Source organism: Erithacus rubecula (assembly GCF_903797595.1).
Source record: "Erithacus rubecula genome assembly, chromosome: 11".
NCBI classification, from domain to species: domain Eukaryota; kingdom Metazoa; phylum Chordata; class Aves; order Passeriformes; family Muscicapidae; genus Erithacus; species Erithacus rubecula.
The window spans coordinates 8,765,567-8,781,895 of record NC_136663.1 but is presented as its reverse complement, the minus strand read 5'-3'; the positions used below and the strand labels follow the sequence as shown (position 1 = coordinate 8,781,895).

Here is a 16,329-nt window from a genome sequence, read left to right as displayed (position 1 = left end):
TTGTCTCTGCCTGCCCTTGGACAAGGGATGGGAAGTCTGAGCTGATGTGTCCCTGCAGGGAGCGTGGCCACAACTGGGCATGAGCAGTTTCCTGTGGGGATGGTGTGGTGTCACAAGGTTTCCTCACAAATGAGGAATGTCTGCTCAGCCTCTCTTCTGGTTTACTAAAGGCAACAGAGACGTTTTTCAACTGTTTCAACTGGCTAAAAGTTTCAGTTATGAAATGCTTCTCCAGACTTTCCTGTTTGTCAGACTTTGTACTACATGGCCCCTATGGCAACTATCAACATACTCTACCACGTCTCTGGAGAAGTGCAGTCCAGATTTTGACTTAAATTGTCCTGCCAGAAGTAATTTTTTTTTGTTGCAAGGGCAAATAAAGCCAGACTAGACTCAAGACACTTCAACACAGACTGCAGGCTGCTGTTAATGCAGCTTTTTGTCCATGCTATGGCTACTGGAGTTCATAGTTTGTTGTTTGACATCCTTCCTCTCAAGGAGCAAAAAGTATTTTCTCTTTAAGACAGCAAACAACAAAAAGTATTATTTCATTCAAAGTTGGACAAAGGCCTTTATGCAAATTCTGCTATCCAATAAAGACTATGCACAAAGACATGCAAAAAGCACTTAAAAGTTTGCTCCCTAGGCTTAACTTTCCAGGCACTCCTCACTTCTACCAACAGCTTAGTCTGGTCTTGTCAGAAGCTTATTCTTCTAATTGCCAGCACAAAAGGTTTTTAATTCATGCTTTGACAGCTAAAATACTACATCTTCATAAAAACAAAGAACTGTCAATAGTGCCAGTGCAGAAGCAAAGGAACCACATGCAGTACTAACAGCTGGGGGACACTGCAACGATTCTATAAAAAGTTAAGAAAAGCATCTGCTTATAGTTTGATAAAAGCTATCTATCTAAATCCAACCTAGAAAACCAGATCCTGCTACAGCTGGCATAGAGATTATGAACATCTCACAGAACAAAAAAACTTCACTACCCTGTCTAGAAATAATAGGTTTCAATCAAGAGGATATTTCCTTCACTTCTGTCCTTTTTATTGTAAAAAAGGAAATATAAACCAACTCACAAGAATATTCTGATGTCTATAGGTCAGGACAGCGAGCTAGCATTTACCTTCTAAGCTTAGAAGAATTTTATTTAGTAAAATATACCACATGCAAAATAAAGCTACTATATTTCTCACACCCTTAGTTTGAACATGGGCCTTTAGGTTGAGCCTTTCTCTACTTTGCTGAAATCCTGGTTTGGAAGGTGCACAAAGGCTCTCTCATCTCTCTTCCGAGCTCAGACCTATCTCATTTCATCAGCTTTCAATTCACATCCAGGTACCACACGCATAAAATCAGAATGCTTTATGAAAGCGACAACATGAAAAGTTTTTAAACGAGCTGCACAGAAAGGCATTTACACACAGAATACGTCAGCAATAAAAGAAACTGCACGACCAACACATGTGCCAGTACCTCACGGTATGACAAGGAACAAGGTGTTTAGCTGCTCCTGGACCTGACAACCAGGTATTTCCTTTCCGAGCAGAGGTGCTTAAGCGCAGGCCGGAGGGAAAGGGATCAGATCCTCCTGGCGCAGAGCTGCTTCACCTGCCCTCTGGAAGCGATCCCCGCTGCGGGTGGGGGGCTCCTGCTGCCCGCCGGCCCCGGCCCAGCCCCTGTCAGCGCCGGGCAGCAGGAGGGGCGGTGGCCGCCACCACCCTAACGGGGACTTCGGTGGCGGGGACCCCCCACGCACGGCACCCGCAGGGCAAGGACGGGACCCCGACCCCGGCGTCACCCGGCCTCCTTCCCCGTGCCCCCGCCCCAGCCGGCTCAGGGCCGGTCCCAGCCCTGAGGGACCCTCCCGCCACCGCCGGAGCGCGGCCGCCATGGAGAACCGCGTTGCCATGGCAACCCCCTCCCGCCCCAGGGGCCTCGCCACAGCGGGGCGGCGATCCCCGCGCCCCCCGCGCCGCCTCACGGCCCCCGCACGGAGGATACAGCTTGAAGCCGCGGAGGATCTCCTTGGCCCGCTCGTCCGTGGCCGACATGGTCCTGCCGCGCCGCGGGCGGGCGGACGGGGCTGGGCCGGGCCTGGCGGGAGCGCGGCGGTGACAGCCGAGCCTCAGGACCCCCCGCCCCTCCCTCCCGCGCACCCGCCACTGCCCGGCGCAACCAACCCCAGCGGCCGCCCGCCGCCGCGCCGACCAACCAGCCGCCGCTGTCCCGCCTCGCCCCGCCTTCTGGCGCAGGAATGACAGCGCTGCTGACCAATCACACAGCGCTCTCCCTCATTCAAGGGTGGGTGCGCAGCGGTCGCCGAGACTCCCCGGCTGGGCCTGACGTGGCCGCGATGGAGGCGCCGCAGGATGATCGGGCAGGGGGAGCGGGCGGTCCCCGGGCCCCGGAGGCCTCAGCCTCAGCAGTCGAGGGGGCGAGAAGCCGCCCCGGGCCTGGTCAGCGCCCGCCAGGCAGCAGCCGAACGTCCCCGAGCCGCTGGAGCTCGGCTGGCGCTTCTCCCCACGCACTGGGGTCCCACGGTTTCGTCCTTGGGGCTGCTCGGCCGGAGCTTCACCCTTGAACTCGGGTGGTGCTGGGGTGCTCAGACCCAGAACAGCTTCTGCTGGAAACCTCCAAAGCGCACCCGGACGAGTTCTGTGTCATCTGCGGCAGGTGACCCTGTCTGGGCAGGGGATTGGGCTGGATGATCGCCACAGTCCCTCCCAAACCTCACAGTTCTGTGATTTGCATGTACCGAGGCAGGAGCCGACAGGACCAGCATTGTGGAGAAGGTTTAAAATAAATAACGTGCTACCCCCTGGAACAAAGGAAACCTTCTTTGCGCTGCAGTAATTTGAATTACAGAGCAGTTTGAGTTGAAAGGGACTTCCAGACTGGCCTTAAACACATCCAGGGATGGGGCATCCACAGCTTTTCTGGGAAACCTGTGTCAGTGCCTCAGCACCCTCCAGTAAATAATTTCATCCTTGTATCTAATCTAAATCTGCCTTCTGTAATTATGAAGCAGTTTCCCTTATTCTGTCACTAGAACTCTATTCCCTTTTGAAGAGTCCCTCTCTAGCTTTCTTATAGAACCCCTTCAGGTACAGGAAGGCCTGAGTAAGGTCACCCTGGAGCCTTCTCCAGGCTGAACAATGCAAATTATTTCAGCCTGTCCTCATAGGAGAGGTGCTCTAGCTCGCTAATCATCTTTATGTTTGTGTAACAGAGTTGATTGTGCAGGGAAAGTCTCAGGTTTGTGAGCACATCCCAGGAGCCAGACTGCACTTTAACGTGAGCAGATTAACCCCTCTGCTAACAATCTGGGTGCAACTGATAAAAGCATGAAGTCATAGTAAAAATAAAGGCAGCAGTTGTAACCCAATCTTCAAACAAGGATCAGTGAAAAGTCAGGGTGCCATCAGTACACTGACTCATGGCACCACTTGCCTCCAAATTGCCCACTGTACAAAAGTGGAGAATGTGAGCTTAATAAAGGCTGCATTTAATGCATAAGGACAAGGCCACTCTAACAAGAGATCTTAATAATAGAAACAGGCAGCATTTATTTCCCTGATGTATGTGATCCATGCTCAATTTCCCACCACCAGTTTAAGTGTATGAAGGGGTCATTTTGAGCCTGGGCAGAGTGCCAGGGGTGAGCTGTACAAATATATATTTGTGTTTAATTAAGAGTCCATCCTGGATTTTAGCTAGGCTGTGGAATTGCATGCTAAGGAGGATGAACTGAAGATCACAAAGGAGAAAAGACTGATGAGGAGAAAAGGCAAGCAAGAAAAAAGCAGACCTGAAAAAGGCAGAAACAAATGGTTGTATGTAGGGATGAGCCTGCCAGATGAAAGTAGGACATGCTGGTTTGCAGAAGTCATGAGGAACTCAATCCTGCCTCCATTCAGGCTCCTCAGAGATGAAGGAGCCAGAGACCAAGTGGATCTCATGGAAAGCAACTCTTGCAGCTTTGGAGGGCTTCTCTAGCACAGGGGTAGGGATCTTTGTGGAGTCTTGAGTTGGAGCCTTTGCATTTCCTGGCCAAGTCTCAGAATTTTCAAATTCACCTTGCTGTGTGGAGAAGCACAGGCCTCTCATTCATGAACTTCTGAAAATCACAGAAGAGTTCATAGCTGAAGTGTGAAGCTCTTGTGACTAGTGCAGGGCCAAGCAGCAGTGGAACATGTGACAGCTCCACTCAGAGTGACAAAAACTCTGGGATCTCTCAGAGTCCTCAGGCTGCATTAACACAAATAGCACTCTAGAGCACATCATCATAAAAATCTGCTTGCAAGAAAGTTGCTGCAAATCCCTCTATGCTTTGGTGCCACTTGGGACTGTAAACTTTTCCTTCACATCTCTGGCAGGTGTGGCAGCTTCTGAAGAATGGATGAAGGGTCATGGAAGAACACACAGGTGAGTAATAAAAGATAAGTGAAAATATAAGAAACACAATAGTATTTTTATTGTTGGCCTTCCTTGGTGAGGTCAGATGTCCTCAAATTCTGGGGGTCCAGGACCCCACTGCTTGGGGACATTACTGTGGCAGTGCAGGGAGAAAAGGCAAATTATGTGCTGCCTAAAAGGGGCCTGGACTGCAGAATCAAAAGGGGAAGAGGTGGGGTGAGTGGAGAGATAATGCCAACATTAAAAGATAAAATGGATTAACATCTCCTGGCACACAGAGAGCTGCGTGGGTGGAACAAGAGGTTGCAATAGCTGTTTGAAAGGGAATCAGACAGCTGGACATCCACATATTTTTTCCTCTTAAAAACAAAAATCCATACCAAAAGCTGAGCTTAGCTGATGCTGTCCTCCAAAGTCCAGGTCAGCCAGCCAGGCTGGGTGTCAACAGTTGGGAGCTATCAGGACTGGGACTGCTGGCTGACCTATATGGGGCTAACAGATGATTTTCACCCACAGGCTCTAGCAAAAGGTTGCAAAACCAATCCATAGAAAATAGCTCACAATCATATATTTTAATTTCTATTTCAGCCTGGAATTCAAGCCTTAGCAAGGGAGAAAAGGAGGCCACACACTGCTTGTCCAAGGCAACTGTTCCAGCATGTCTGCAGGATGACAGGAACTGTGGGGAAGGGCCTGGTTAGGATGTGATTAAAGAGGTAATTCTCCCTCTCTGTGCAAATGAGAGCTAAGTGTGGCTTAAGTAAATTACTGCCTGGCTTGTTATAGCCCTGGCTGAGTTCCCTTGTTGCGCAGGCCTGGTTTTTTTACATCCAATTTGCTTTGAAGCCCAGAGTGTCACAAGAGCATTCCAACACCTGCACCTCTGCACCGTCTGCCACCCCTTCTCTGATGGATGATGGGACCCTTGGGACCTGCTGTGGATGGCTCTGAGACACAGGCTAAGCCCCATCAGTTTCCCTAATAGTTTGTGATGTTCTTTTATTGAAAGCTTTCCCCTCCTGACCATGCTGGTCCATGATTTGATCTTCAGGGACTTGCTGACTGCAAGTCAGAAGCACTTTGCTCGCAGCTGAAGGATTTTTAACAGAGGCACATTTTATTTGCAACGTGGCATGGATGAGCCTACAAATCTTGGGGAGGTTGGCACCCACCTTTCCAACTTTGTTCTGATATCCCTTCAATTGTCTTTTGACTCCTGATCCTCTCTGGGGAGGATCTTAACCCTTCCAGTTCCCTTCCTGCCTCCCATGTCACAGCCAGAGCTCTGCCCTTTGGTTTATAATTTGTATGGGACATTTTTCTATGGAGTTTTAAATCAGTTCTATTTTCACTCCATCTCTTGGTGTTTCCCAGGAGGATTGGCCTGAGACAATATCCTGAGTGGGAAGGGACTCACAAGGATCATCTAGGCTAACTCCTGTCCTTAAACAGGACAGCCCCAAGAATCCCACCGTGTGCCTGAAAGTATTTTCCACACACTCCTTGAGCTCTGCCAGGCTTGGGGCCATGATCACTTCCCTGGGAAGTCAGTTCCGGTGCCCCATTTAATCCAATAATGGCCCCACTTCTAATAACGATGTGACCTTATAACAGCAGCCCTTTGCACGGGTCGTTTTGGGGTGCAAACCCTGTGATGCTGCCACAGGACCTCGAATCCCCAAAAAGAGAGGCAGGAATTTTACTTGCTTAGGCTGGAACAGCTGCTCGGGACGCAGTGAAGTTTGCTCCATGTGCTGGACCAGGCTCTGTAGGTGCCAGCACCGCCAGCCCGCCGTCCCCATCCCGCTATCCCAGCGATGCCGGGTCGCGGTTCCCGCTCCCCGCGGCCGCCCGGGATCGGGCGGAACGTTCGGCGCGGCCCGCGCGTTCCGGGGGGGAAGGAACCGCGCGCGGACACCGGCGCCGCCATCATGGCGGCCTGAGGCGCGGTGGGCTCGGCGCCGGGAGCGGCGGGACGGGAGGCCGGGAGCGGAGAGGTAATGCCGGGGCTGGGAGAAGCCTCCCGGGAACGGGGGCGGCGGTGAGGGACCCCCAGTAAATTACCCCCTGCGGCAGGGCTCGGTGGGGCCTGAGGGCTCTGCCAGGGGTCTGGGGGAGCGGCAGGGCCGGGAAGCCCCCGCCTTCCTGCTGCAGGGTCTGCGGGCCGCTTCCCGCCCCGAGACTCCCTGAGCTGCCTTAGAAGGGCCTGGCCGCGAGAGAAGCCCGGCTTGTCCCCATGCTTGAGTTGTTGTAGCTTTTGGACAAGCTGTGTTGGAGTGTCTGGTGTATTTCAGTCTCTTCTCACCGGGGTAAGTCGGCTGTGGAAGCAGCGAGGTAATCCCTGTGGCACGGGTGTGCACCCAGATTGCAATAGCACCGCAGTTGTCCGAACGTTTGCTCGGAAAGGGGCAGAGAATTGGCATCCCTTTCCCACCAGGGCACAGATACAGCCAGCCAGTCTCCTGTAACCTCACACTCCAGCGTGTGGGTTGATTACCTGTGAGGGAGGACAATAGAACTGTGAAATCGGAACCTCATTCCCAGCACAGTCAATCCATATTCTCTCGTGAGGAAATGGTCCTGTCTGTGAGCAGAGGGAGCAGCACTGATGTGTTAGGCAGCCACGTGCAATGTTCTGTAGTGCAGGGATTTCTCAGAACTGAGGTGCTGTTCAATCAAGCTGCATCTGTGCTTCTAATGGAAAGAACCCCAAAGAGACTTCAGGGGCTGAGATTTCTGTGTGGAGAGGGTTAAAGGTTGCCCACTCCAGTTGAGACAATTTGTACCTGCAGGTGTAATGGAACACAGTGAAGTGTATTTTTAGAAGTTGACTAATACAGGAAGCTGTGATGCTTTCACAAGCCTTAATTTGGTTAGGCCTGATGAGACAGTGAAGCCCCTGTATGACTGTACTCCCCCCACAAGGGAGGATGTGGGCCCAGCCCATGTGGGTCACTCAGAACCAGACAGGTTCTCTGGTGTTTGGTTTCCATCACCAGAGTAAAGGTTATACCATCTGCTTGATAATTATCCCATAAAACATAACACAAAACCTCCTTTATCTGCTAAGTTCTTTGTTTGGTTTCTGAATAACATGCTTGGGAAGTTTTGAATTAGTTGTTTGTAAACAAACAGCTCATTTTGTGGAACTTGTTAATAAACAGTGGTTTACATTTCAAAAGCAACATGTTGGTGCTGGGAGACAACATGCACACCAGAAATGTCAGGCAGCAGCTGAAGACAAAGACTTCTCTTTGCAGAGACTTAAATAGAGCCTTTGTAGAAAGGGTATTTTTATCACTTGAGCTTTCCTGTTAACCCAAAACACTTGAACAGTACAGTGCAGACCAGGGAGCTGCTTACAGGCCCCAGTTTGCCTTTTGGGCTCAGAAGGCAGTGGGAATTATGGACACACACTGTATCAATAGCCAGAGTCAAAGGAAAAGGTGGGATGTGTGGGCATACAGTGTGCATCAATCCTTCTTAGGGAATTACATTAGTTGCTGGTGTGCAGCTGTGTGATGAGGAAGGAGGAAGTCAGTCAAGTGTATCAATAAGCATCTTTACAGTTGGCATAATTTGGCAACATCACTAGAAGGAAAAGTCTGAAAACAGCATGAAATCTAAACTCCTGTCCTATCAGAAGGGATCTGCAAGAGCAGATCCTTTTAGGAGACTGATCAGATGGAAATATTGCTTAGAAATTGTTGGAGTCATTCTTGTTCCCCAGTTAAATCAGCAGTTGAACCTGCTGGGTTTCTGGCCTGCCTCCTGAATGCTGAAGAAAAGCCTGGCTCTGCTGATACTGGAATGATACTGTGCTGAGCACCTTGTGGTCCCCTGCCAGGCAGAACTCAGCAGAGGAGAAAGGATGTGTTAATGTTATGTTCTTTTACTGACAGATTGAAAACCTAGAATGGCAGGAGAACAGAAGCCATCCTGCAATCTTCTAGAGCAGTTCATTCTTCTAGCCAAAGGAACAAGTGGCTCAGCTCTAACTGCTCTTATAAATCAAGTGCTGGAAGCTCCTGGGGTTTATGTCTTTGGAGAGCTGTTGGAATTAACAAATGTGAAAGAGGTAAGAGTTGAGTTTTTATTCTAATGCCCCTTCTGCACTTCCAGGATCCCCATAAGTTTCCACAGGCAGTCTGTGGGTGAAATTCTGTGCCAGGAAGGCCTGGTGCAACTTACCTGGGTTGAGAGATGTTTCTGAATAAGAGACTGACCTTGCTTTTGCCTGTATGTGTTAGGTGTTAAAGGATACCTATATAAAGCTTTGCCACCTTAAGGCAATTGCTAACGCAGCAAAAACCTGGCAGCAGCACAGTAGTGGTTTTAAGGCAGCACTTTGCCAGCCAGCAAGGAAAGAATCCCTTTCTACTTCTTTACTGTCCTGGAAGGCAGAACTTCAGTGCTCTCCAAAGTCTTTGTGAACAGATGTCTAGTGTATCAGGCCTGGGTGGTAACCAAATCCAAACCATTTCAAACCAAGATGGAAAGTTAGTTCCAGAGCTTTTGCTGAGAGTGCTTTTGCCAGCCCCTGCCTCTACTACAATGAAGGAATCTAAGTTGAGTATCTCTGCAGCTCAAGTAGCACAGTGTACAGCAAGTTTAGCTTTTCAAACAGGTTCTTAAATAGGTATAAAGGCACTTTGATGGTTATTCAGCATCAAATCACAAGCACTGGTTTTTTCCTGGATTTGTGTGCAGCCAATGGTGTTAAAAACCCAATCAATAAAAACCACTGCTTGGTGCTGCCATTATTCCAGTGAAGTGTTTGCAGGCAAGAGAAGAGCTGTTCCCTTCAAGTGCACTCCAGTTACAGTGTCCCAGCTTGCTTTGCTTTGAAGCTGTGGTGGCTCTGCAGGTAAGCTGTCCTGGCTTTCACAGGATCCTTACCAGCCATCACCATTACCTGCTTGCTTATCAGCTGGTGAGAGGAGCTGGCCCTATAATTGTCAGCTGAAGTTAAGATTTGCTTTTTTCTTTTACCTCCCAAGATTCCACACAAAGCAGTTGACAGTACAAACTGGAGTTAAGTTCCTGTGCATAGAAATGGCTGGATCATCTTGACTCTAAAACTGCCTTAGAACAGGTCCAGCATGGGGTGCTGCTTGTCCTGTGCAGACTTAAACCATTCTCTGGAGAAGGTGCCTGTCAGGATTGTGTTGCCCATTTTATGTGATGTTTCTTTTCTCCCCATCAGCTTGCTGAGGGGTCTAATGCTGCCTATTTCCAGCTGCTGAACCTGTTTGCTTACGGAACGTACCGCGACTATGTAGGTAAGAGACTGCTGCCCGTTTGCAGAGTGGGACTGGGTGCCTCTTTAGGATTGTCAGAGGCAATTCTTTGCTTTCTTAAATGCCTGGTCTAATGTGGCTGGGTGAAAGCATCCAGGAACAGAACTTGCTTAGAAGAAGAATTGTCTGTAGGGGGTCTGGGTCATGTGTGCTTTTTACTTGCTGAAAAGGAAACAAAGGGTTAGAGACTCTGGGGTGCTACAGGTTTGGATGGAACTGCAGCACTGGGTTGAGTTGATCTGCAGCAGAATTCATTGATGTTCACAGGCCACTTACCTCTGTAGAGGGAAATTTCAGACATCTCTGTGAAAATTTAGATTACACTGGTTATGGAAACTGCAGAAAACTTAGACAAAATTGTTCTGCATTATTTATAAAAACCTGCATGGTTTGTGAGATAACCTTTTATTTCATGACGGCATTGCTGAAACAAAATGAGTAATTTCTTAGCTAGAATACAAGTTGAAATAATGACTTTTATACAGCTTTAGAAAGAATGTGTGTGAATCATCTTTGTATCTGTTGAAATGTGCTTTTATCTCCGGTGCTTATGCTTCCATTCTGCTACAATTTAATGCTTAATTTGTGGGTAGCAGCCTCATCCAGACCATTACAGAGTGTGACAAATAATTCTGTCATAGTGCTGGTTCTCAGGGTGGTGGATGAGCTATCTAGTTCCTGTAAGGAGCAGTGGCATCTGTAAATGCAATGACTGGAAATTCCAGTGTCTGTGGAGCAACATGAGCCTCGTGAATTCTGTGACTGATTAGAGGATGTTCTTGCTGTCCATGGCACTTGTGTCACAGTGTGTGACAGCACAGTTCATTCTTCATTTTCTAGTGAAGAAAGAGGGGGAAAAGCACAGTCAAAATGTAGTGCATTGAATGAGGTGGGATGGATGGGAGAACTTGAGTGGCCCTGAAACACTAATTTCCATTAAAGCAGATATTTTAAACAGTTTCTTAGCTTTGGAGGGCTGCCAGTGTCCTTTCTCTTTTTTAAATATTCATGAGGCACATGGATATAATACAGTGACAGTGTGGCCATCTAGATTAATGATTTCTCCTCTCTTCCTCAGCCTGGTACTTACACTTTAAATTCTGCAGCTCTTCAGAGAAATAAAACCAGATATATTTGCAACCAGATCAGCAAAGGGCGAAGATTTTTTTCTGTCAGCTTGTTAATGAAATAAAATTTACTTGGTAGAAACGAAGCCATTGACCAACTGTTTTGGCAGGGCACCAGTTGTGAATTACCTTCCAATTCCAGAAGCAGAATTACTGAAGAAGCAGATAAGAATGGAATTGCCAAGTTGCTCTTAATTTTTCCCCTTCTCTCCCTGGGTGTGCCAGTTTGTCTGCAGCAGCAGCAGCATGCTCTGTTCATCAGCCTGCACCCACATTAGCTGGAGGTGTTCAGTATTTCAGGGGTAGTGTAGCATAACTAGCCTGAAGTTCTGCAGCCTGGATTATGTAATTTTCAAAGTAAAGTCTTGAATCCTGTCTTTTTGACATTAACAGCAAACAAAGATAACCTGCCTGAATTAACAGTGACTCAGAAAAACAAGCTGAAACACTTGACGATTGTAAGCCTGGCTTCCCGAATGAAGGTAAAGTGCGTAGGGTTTGACAGCTGTTGTCTCTTGGATTTGTTTTAGAAAATGGCATCCATTCCAGAGCACTGAAGTTGTGTCAGACTGCATGGGTACTCACCAAAAAATCCTGTACTGGGAAAGAGCATGTAGGGTACAGTGTTCTCTCCTGGTGCATTTGGGATATTAACTTAGTGGACTTCCATAGGTGAAGTGTGGGGATATCTCAACTGACATGCAGATTGGTCAGGAAGGTCTGGGAAACTTTGTATGTCTTTTTTCACTGCTCCTGGATGGAGAATCATTCTTTAAAACACTTGACTTTTTGTTCTTGATAAAATTATGCAGCACTCTTAATTTTTTCTACAATCCCATTTACCTTTTTTCTTCTAGAATATGCTATACCAAAGCTTCAGGAATTATCAAAGTTGTGTCAGAATATTTCATAGCCTGGCAAGCATTTGTTCTGCCATGATCAGTCACTGCTGCACCTGCAGGTCAAAGTGTAGTATACAATAAACAGTTGAGTCTCAACCTTTTGAGACCTAGTAATTCATTTTTACTCTAGGACTGTTGACTTATTCTTGGTCTTGCTGTTTTTAGTGCATTCCCTATTCTGTGTTGCTGAAGGACCTGGATATGAGGAATCTGAGGGAGCTGGAAGATCTCATTATTGAAGCTGTTTACACAGATATTATCCAAGGGAAGTTGGATCAACGAAACCAGGTGTTAGAGGTGGATTTTTGTATCGGCAGAGACATCCAGAAGAAGGACATCAGTAACATTGTCAAAACACTCCAGGAATGGTGAGGCAGTCTCTCCATCCTCCTTGTTCCTTGTACATAGCTTGTCCTGGTTTTCCCCTGAGTTTCAAGAGTCGTCTCAGTTTCACCATGTTCATTAATCAGGAGTCTTATGCTATAAGTAGGCACTTGAAGGAGGAGTCTGTTGGGCAAATTTTCCAAGATCCCATCTGGGATTCCTTTTGTATTATGTATCAAGCCAAACTCTACCACATTGTGGGCTTCTTCTCTCACTGTAGCTTTTACATGGCAGAACCCCAGTGAGGAGTTGAGAACTTTGCAGAAAGAGGTGCCAAACAGGGCTCATGGTTTTGTGGTGGGAGCTGCAGCAATTAATAATGAAGACAGAACTGTTGATTTTTCAGCTTTTTTTACTGTGTTGAGAACTGTGTGGGCAAATTTTAGAGAATCACAGCTCTTTGGATGGCATGTCTCTTCAAGTTTGATGTTTCAGGTGGCTTTGTCTTCTCTTTGTTCCTGCAAAGGCAGCCTGTCTGCAGCTATAGTGGGGCTGTGGTATTATCTCTTTGTACCTTTGCCAGGAAGCTGTTTCTCATCTCTTTGTGGGATTCCCTTCCCACCTAAAGAAATCACCCCATAAACTGTGGAGCCCATGGCAGGTCCCGAGCTGACTGGGAATTGCTTTCTAGTTGCTATGGTAATGAGTGCATGGAAAGTAATTAAACTGCTGGGCAAATATGCTGTCCTGTGGTGGGGGCAGATCTTTTGCTTCTCTGCTCAAATTCCCTCAGTCCCATCATGGTGGGAGGGCTCTGGCAGCTTCCAGGACCTTGCAGCATTGTTTGGAAGGTAATAGTGAACACGGTGCCAATTCCCTTTTTGTCTTCTCCAGTTCTGAGTTCCATGCTGAGTGCTCTTGTCATTTGAACACTTAACAGGCAGGAGGATTATCTCAATATTACTATTTTCTTTAATTTTAAAATTTTACATTTGAATACTGTGTTGCATCCTGTTTAAGCTGTAATTCTGACGGAAAAGGAAGATTAAAGTGCGTTGAACCTGCACTTATTATTTGATGGTAACAGTAACACAGACTCTCTAGAGAATGCTGAGAAATGCATCAAGTACACAGCAAAGCTTTTTTTTGCCAGCTTTTTGCAACTCTAAGCAGGAAGTACACATTGAATAATCTCCTTAACTTTTAGATGAGTGTGACTTTTCAGATTGCCTGATGGAGCTGCTCCACAGAGAACTTGTAAACACTGTTTGGCATTGTTTGTATCCTGCAGGTGTGATGGCTGTGAAGCAGTTCTTTTAGGAATTGAGCAGCAAGTACTTAGAGCCAACCAGTACAAAGAGAACCACCACCGAACTCAGCAGCAGGTAGAGATGGAGGTGGGTACAGAGTCATCTCAGGCTTCTGTGCTGTTGGATAAATGTTTGCTGAAGGAAATAATCTGGTAATGCCTGGTTGATGGTCAGGGCTCTCAGAAAAAGGCTAGCAATCATGCAAATCAGGCATGGGGTAGAAGGAAAACACATCTGCTTCTGAGTGCTAGTAAGACCATAAATATCAAACATCCAGTGGAGTGGAACTTTTCATGATGAATTGTTATAAGTGTAGGCTAGGTGACTGCACTAATTGTGGCTCCCTGTATTGATTCGTTAAGAAAACTGTGCTTTTACCACAGATCTTCATTGGAAACCTGTTCTCTTCGTGCAAGGCAGGCAGGAAGTAAAAACCACTTTCTGTTAAACCTGGAAGCGTAGTTAAAAATCTCTGGAGTCACAATTGCTTTTGGAAAAAGCGGCGGCGGCCGCTCCCCCGAGCGGGGCCGGGCCTGGCGCGCTCCCGCCGTTAGGTGGCAGCACGAGCCCGCGGTCCAGCCCGGCCCTGCCCCCGAGCCTCGGCTCCGGCCGCTGGCAAGGTGGGGATGCGCCTGCCGAGGCCCTGCACCAGGACTTAGCATCCCTGCAGCTTTATGTTTGCATCTCCTCGGCGGCTTGATCGGCATCCATAGCACGTTTGGTTTGCCAGATGCCATTGGCTTGGAGTTGACACACCTGACTCCTAAACCTTGGGGTTTTATTTAAGGTTTGCTCCCTGTATCTGTGGTGAGCCCTGCAGAGTTCCAGGGGACCAGGATGGTGCTTAATGCTCTGTCTCTCCTTTTCAGCCAGAGTAGCAGAAACATTACTGCTGCTTCCCACAAAACCAATTTCTGTTCCTGCTTCTTAGCAAATACGTGTGTCTCAGGTAGTCACCTAGGCTAAATGGCACTTTTCCTTTTTGAATTCTGTCCTGAGAGTAAATTTTTATTTCATTGTCTCCTTTCCCCGTCTTGCTTCTAGTTAACAGAATGGTAGGATTGCTCCCTTCTGCACCAAGGCATTAGTAGATCTTTCCAGCCAGACAGAAGGGTGGCACAATATTGTATCATTATCTCTTAGGAAAAAAACCTATTTCCTAGTTATTCTGGACTGGACATACTAGCAGCTCTGTCTGTAAATGAGGGTGAAACATTACCTGTATTAAATTCAAATGCAGAGTGTGTTACTGCTGGGAGAGTCTCTTTTATAATCTCCACTCTTATACTCCAGGGGTTTTTCAATATGTTTATGAACAGAGTGTCTGCTGCAGGGGAGGAGGAAGCAGGTGCTGATTCACTGTCTCTTCTTGGCCAGGTCACAAACATAAAGAAAACATTAAAAGCTACAGCCTCGTCGTCAGCACAGGAGATGGAGCAGCAGCTGGTAGAGCGAGAGTGCCCTCCACACACAGAACAAAGGCAGCCCACAAAGAAGATGTCCAAAGTCAAAGGGCTGGTCTCCAGCCGCCACTAGAACCTACCATGTGAATGTCATTCGCTCAGGAATGACAACAGGAGCAGCAGAAAGGGCCTGCGTCTCCTTTTCAGTGGGTTCTGGGCCAGTCCCTTCCCGGCTGGCAAGTCAAAGCCCTGTTTGAGCAGCTCCCAGTTAGCAGCACCTGGCTGAGTTACACTGTGCAGCTCCTATGAGTTTTCAGGGTGTCCCTGTATTGGTCCTGTCAAGAGGGACTTTTAAAGCAAGGGATTAACCAAAAGGGACAGGAAAAAAACCAAAATATCTGTGGACCATTTTGCTCCCTCCCAGCTAGTTCATTGCTGCTTAACCTTGAGGAAGCTGCTGTACTAAATCAGATCATGGGAGAGCTTCTATAGCAAGCATCTGAATCCCAGGGTTGAAGTGTGGCTACCAAAGCCAGGCTGGGAGTGAGGAAGCCATCAACACAGATCTTTTCATTCCCAAAGGGAGCACAGGAAGGTTTCTAGGCCAGGAACTGCTTTACATGGAAGCCTTCAGCCTTTCCATTACCCCTGTCTATTTTAAACTGGGGTGAAATTCACACTACCTCGCTCTGTGAAGATGAGTTCCAGTGCTGGGCTGTTTACTTATCTGTCTGTTTACTGCCCTTACTAAGCCCTTTAATCTCTCACAGATTTAAAGCACTGTTCTGCATCTCTGAGGCATCAATACAATAAGGAAGAAGGCTGCTCTTTCATACAGACCTTGCAGGTGGTTAGGGGCATGCTAGAAACTATTCTTCCTGAATGTGATGTGTCCTCCCAGAGCTGCTTGTGAGTTGTTTCCCCCATTGATACCTTCAGAGGGTAATGCATTCACTCTTCCTTGGATGCTGGCAGTGGGAGAGGAGCCTGTTTGGCACCAAGGCAGGCTGGTGGCCCAGGACCCACTGGCAGGGGTCGCAGCAGCATCCCCTTGCTGAAGCAATGGACTTGACAAGTCTTTCTGAATTTTGAACACTTTCAGGTTGTATTTTCCTCCCCTTTATTTTTTTTTTTTTTTTTTGTACATTGTTGTGATTCTAAAGCATTTCAGCCTTTGTTTTGTGGGGTTTTTTTTTATTTGTTACAAACTAACTTCAGGTGATTTGCACCTAGTTTGGTAAGGTGTGGGGTTTTTTTTAAGGGGGAAGCATTGGAACAGCAATTCATAAAAAAGTACATTTTAGAAAAAAAAAATTAAAAATGCTGATTTAATGTCAGAGTCTGGAGTCTTGACTTTGAGGCTGTTTTAGGCTTGTTGTCCAATGACACTTGTTCACTTGAGCATTTATTTGATCCTTGGTGTATGTGGACCGAAGGTCTGACTGATCTCTCTGATGCATCTGGGAGACAGGGAAGCATCTTCACATTTTGTTAGTAGTTCATCTTTGTCCAGATTTGTGCAGAAGGATCTGTGGCAA

The 16,329-nt window shown here is 47.4% G+C and overlaps 2 protein-coding genes across 2 annotated transcripts in view; one reads left to right on the top strand and one right to left on the bottom strand.

Annotated features, from left to right (window-relative positions):
* The window catches only part of PDE6D (phosphodiesterase 6D), a 32,894-nt gene extending 30,696 nt beyond the window's left edge, over positions 1–2,198 (bottom strand). The window contains exon 1 of the mRNA XM_079314913.1: positions 2,011–2,198. Coding sequence (XP_079171039.1) covers positions 2,011–2,060 — 50 coding nt within the window. The 5' untranslated portion in view covers positions 2,061–2,198. The remainder of the gene's footprint in view (positions 1–2,010) is intronic.
* Positions 2,199–6,277: 4,079 nt separating this feature from the next.
* Positions 6,278–16,123, top strand: COPS7B (COP9 signalosome subunit 7B). The gene is made up of 7 exons (XM_079315052.1): positions 6,278–6,422; positions 8,328–8,503; positions 9,632–9,707; positions 11,246–11,334; positions 11,920–12,122; positions 13,370–13,475; positions 14,766–16,123. Exons 2-7 carry the CDS (start codon positions 8,342–8,344, stop codon positions 14,922–14,924), a joined length of 795 nt encoding a protein of 264 aa, XP_079171178.1. The 5' UTR covers positions 6,278–6,422; positions 8,328–8,341; the 3' UTR covers positions 14,925–16,123.
* The last annotated feature ends 206 nt before the right edge of the window (positions 16,124–16,329 follow it).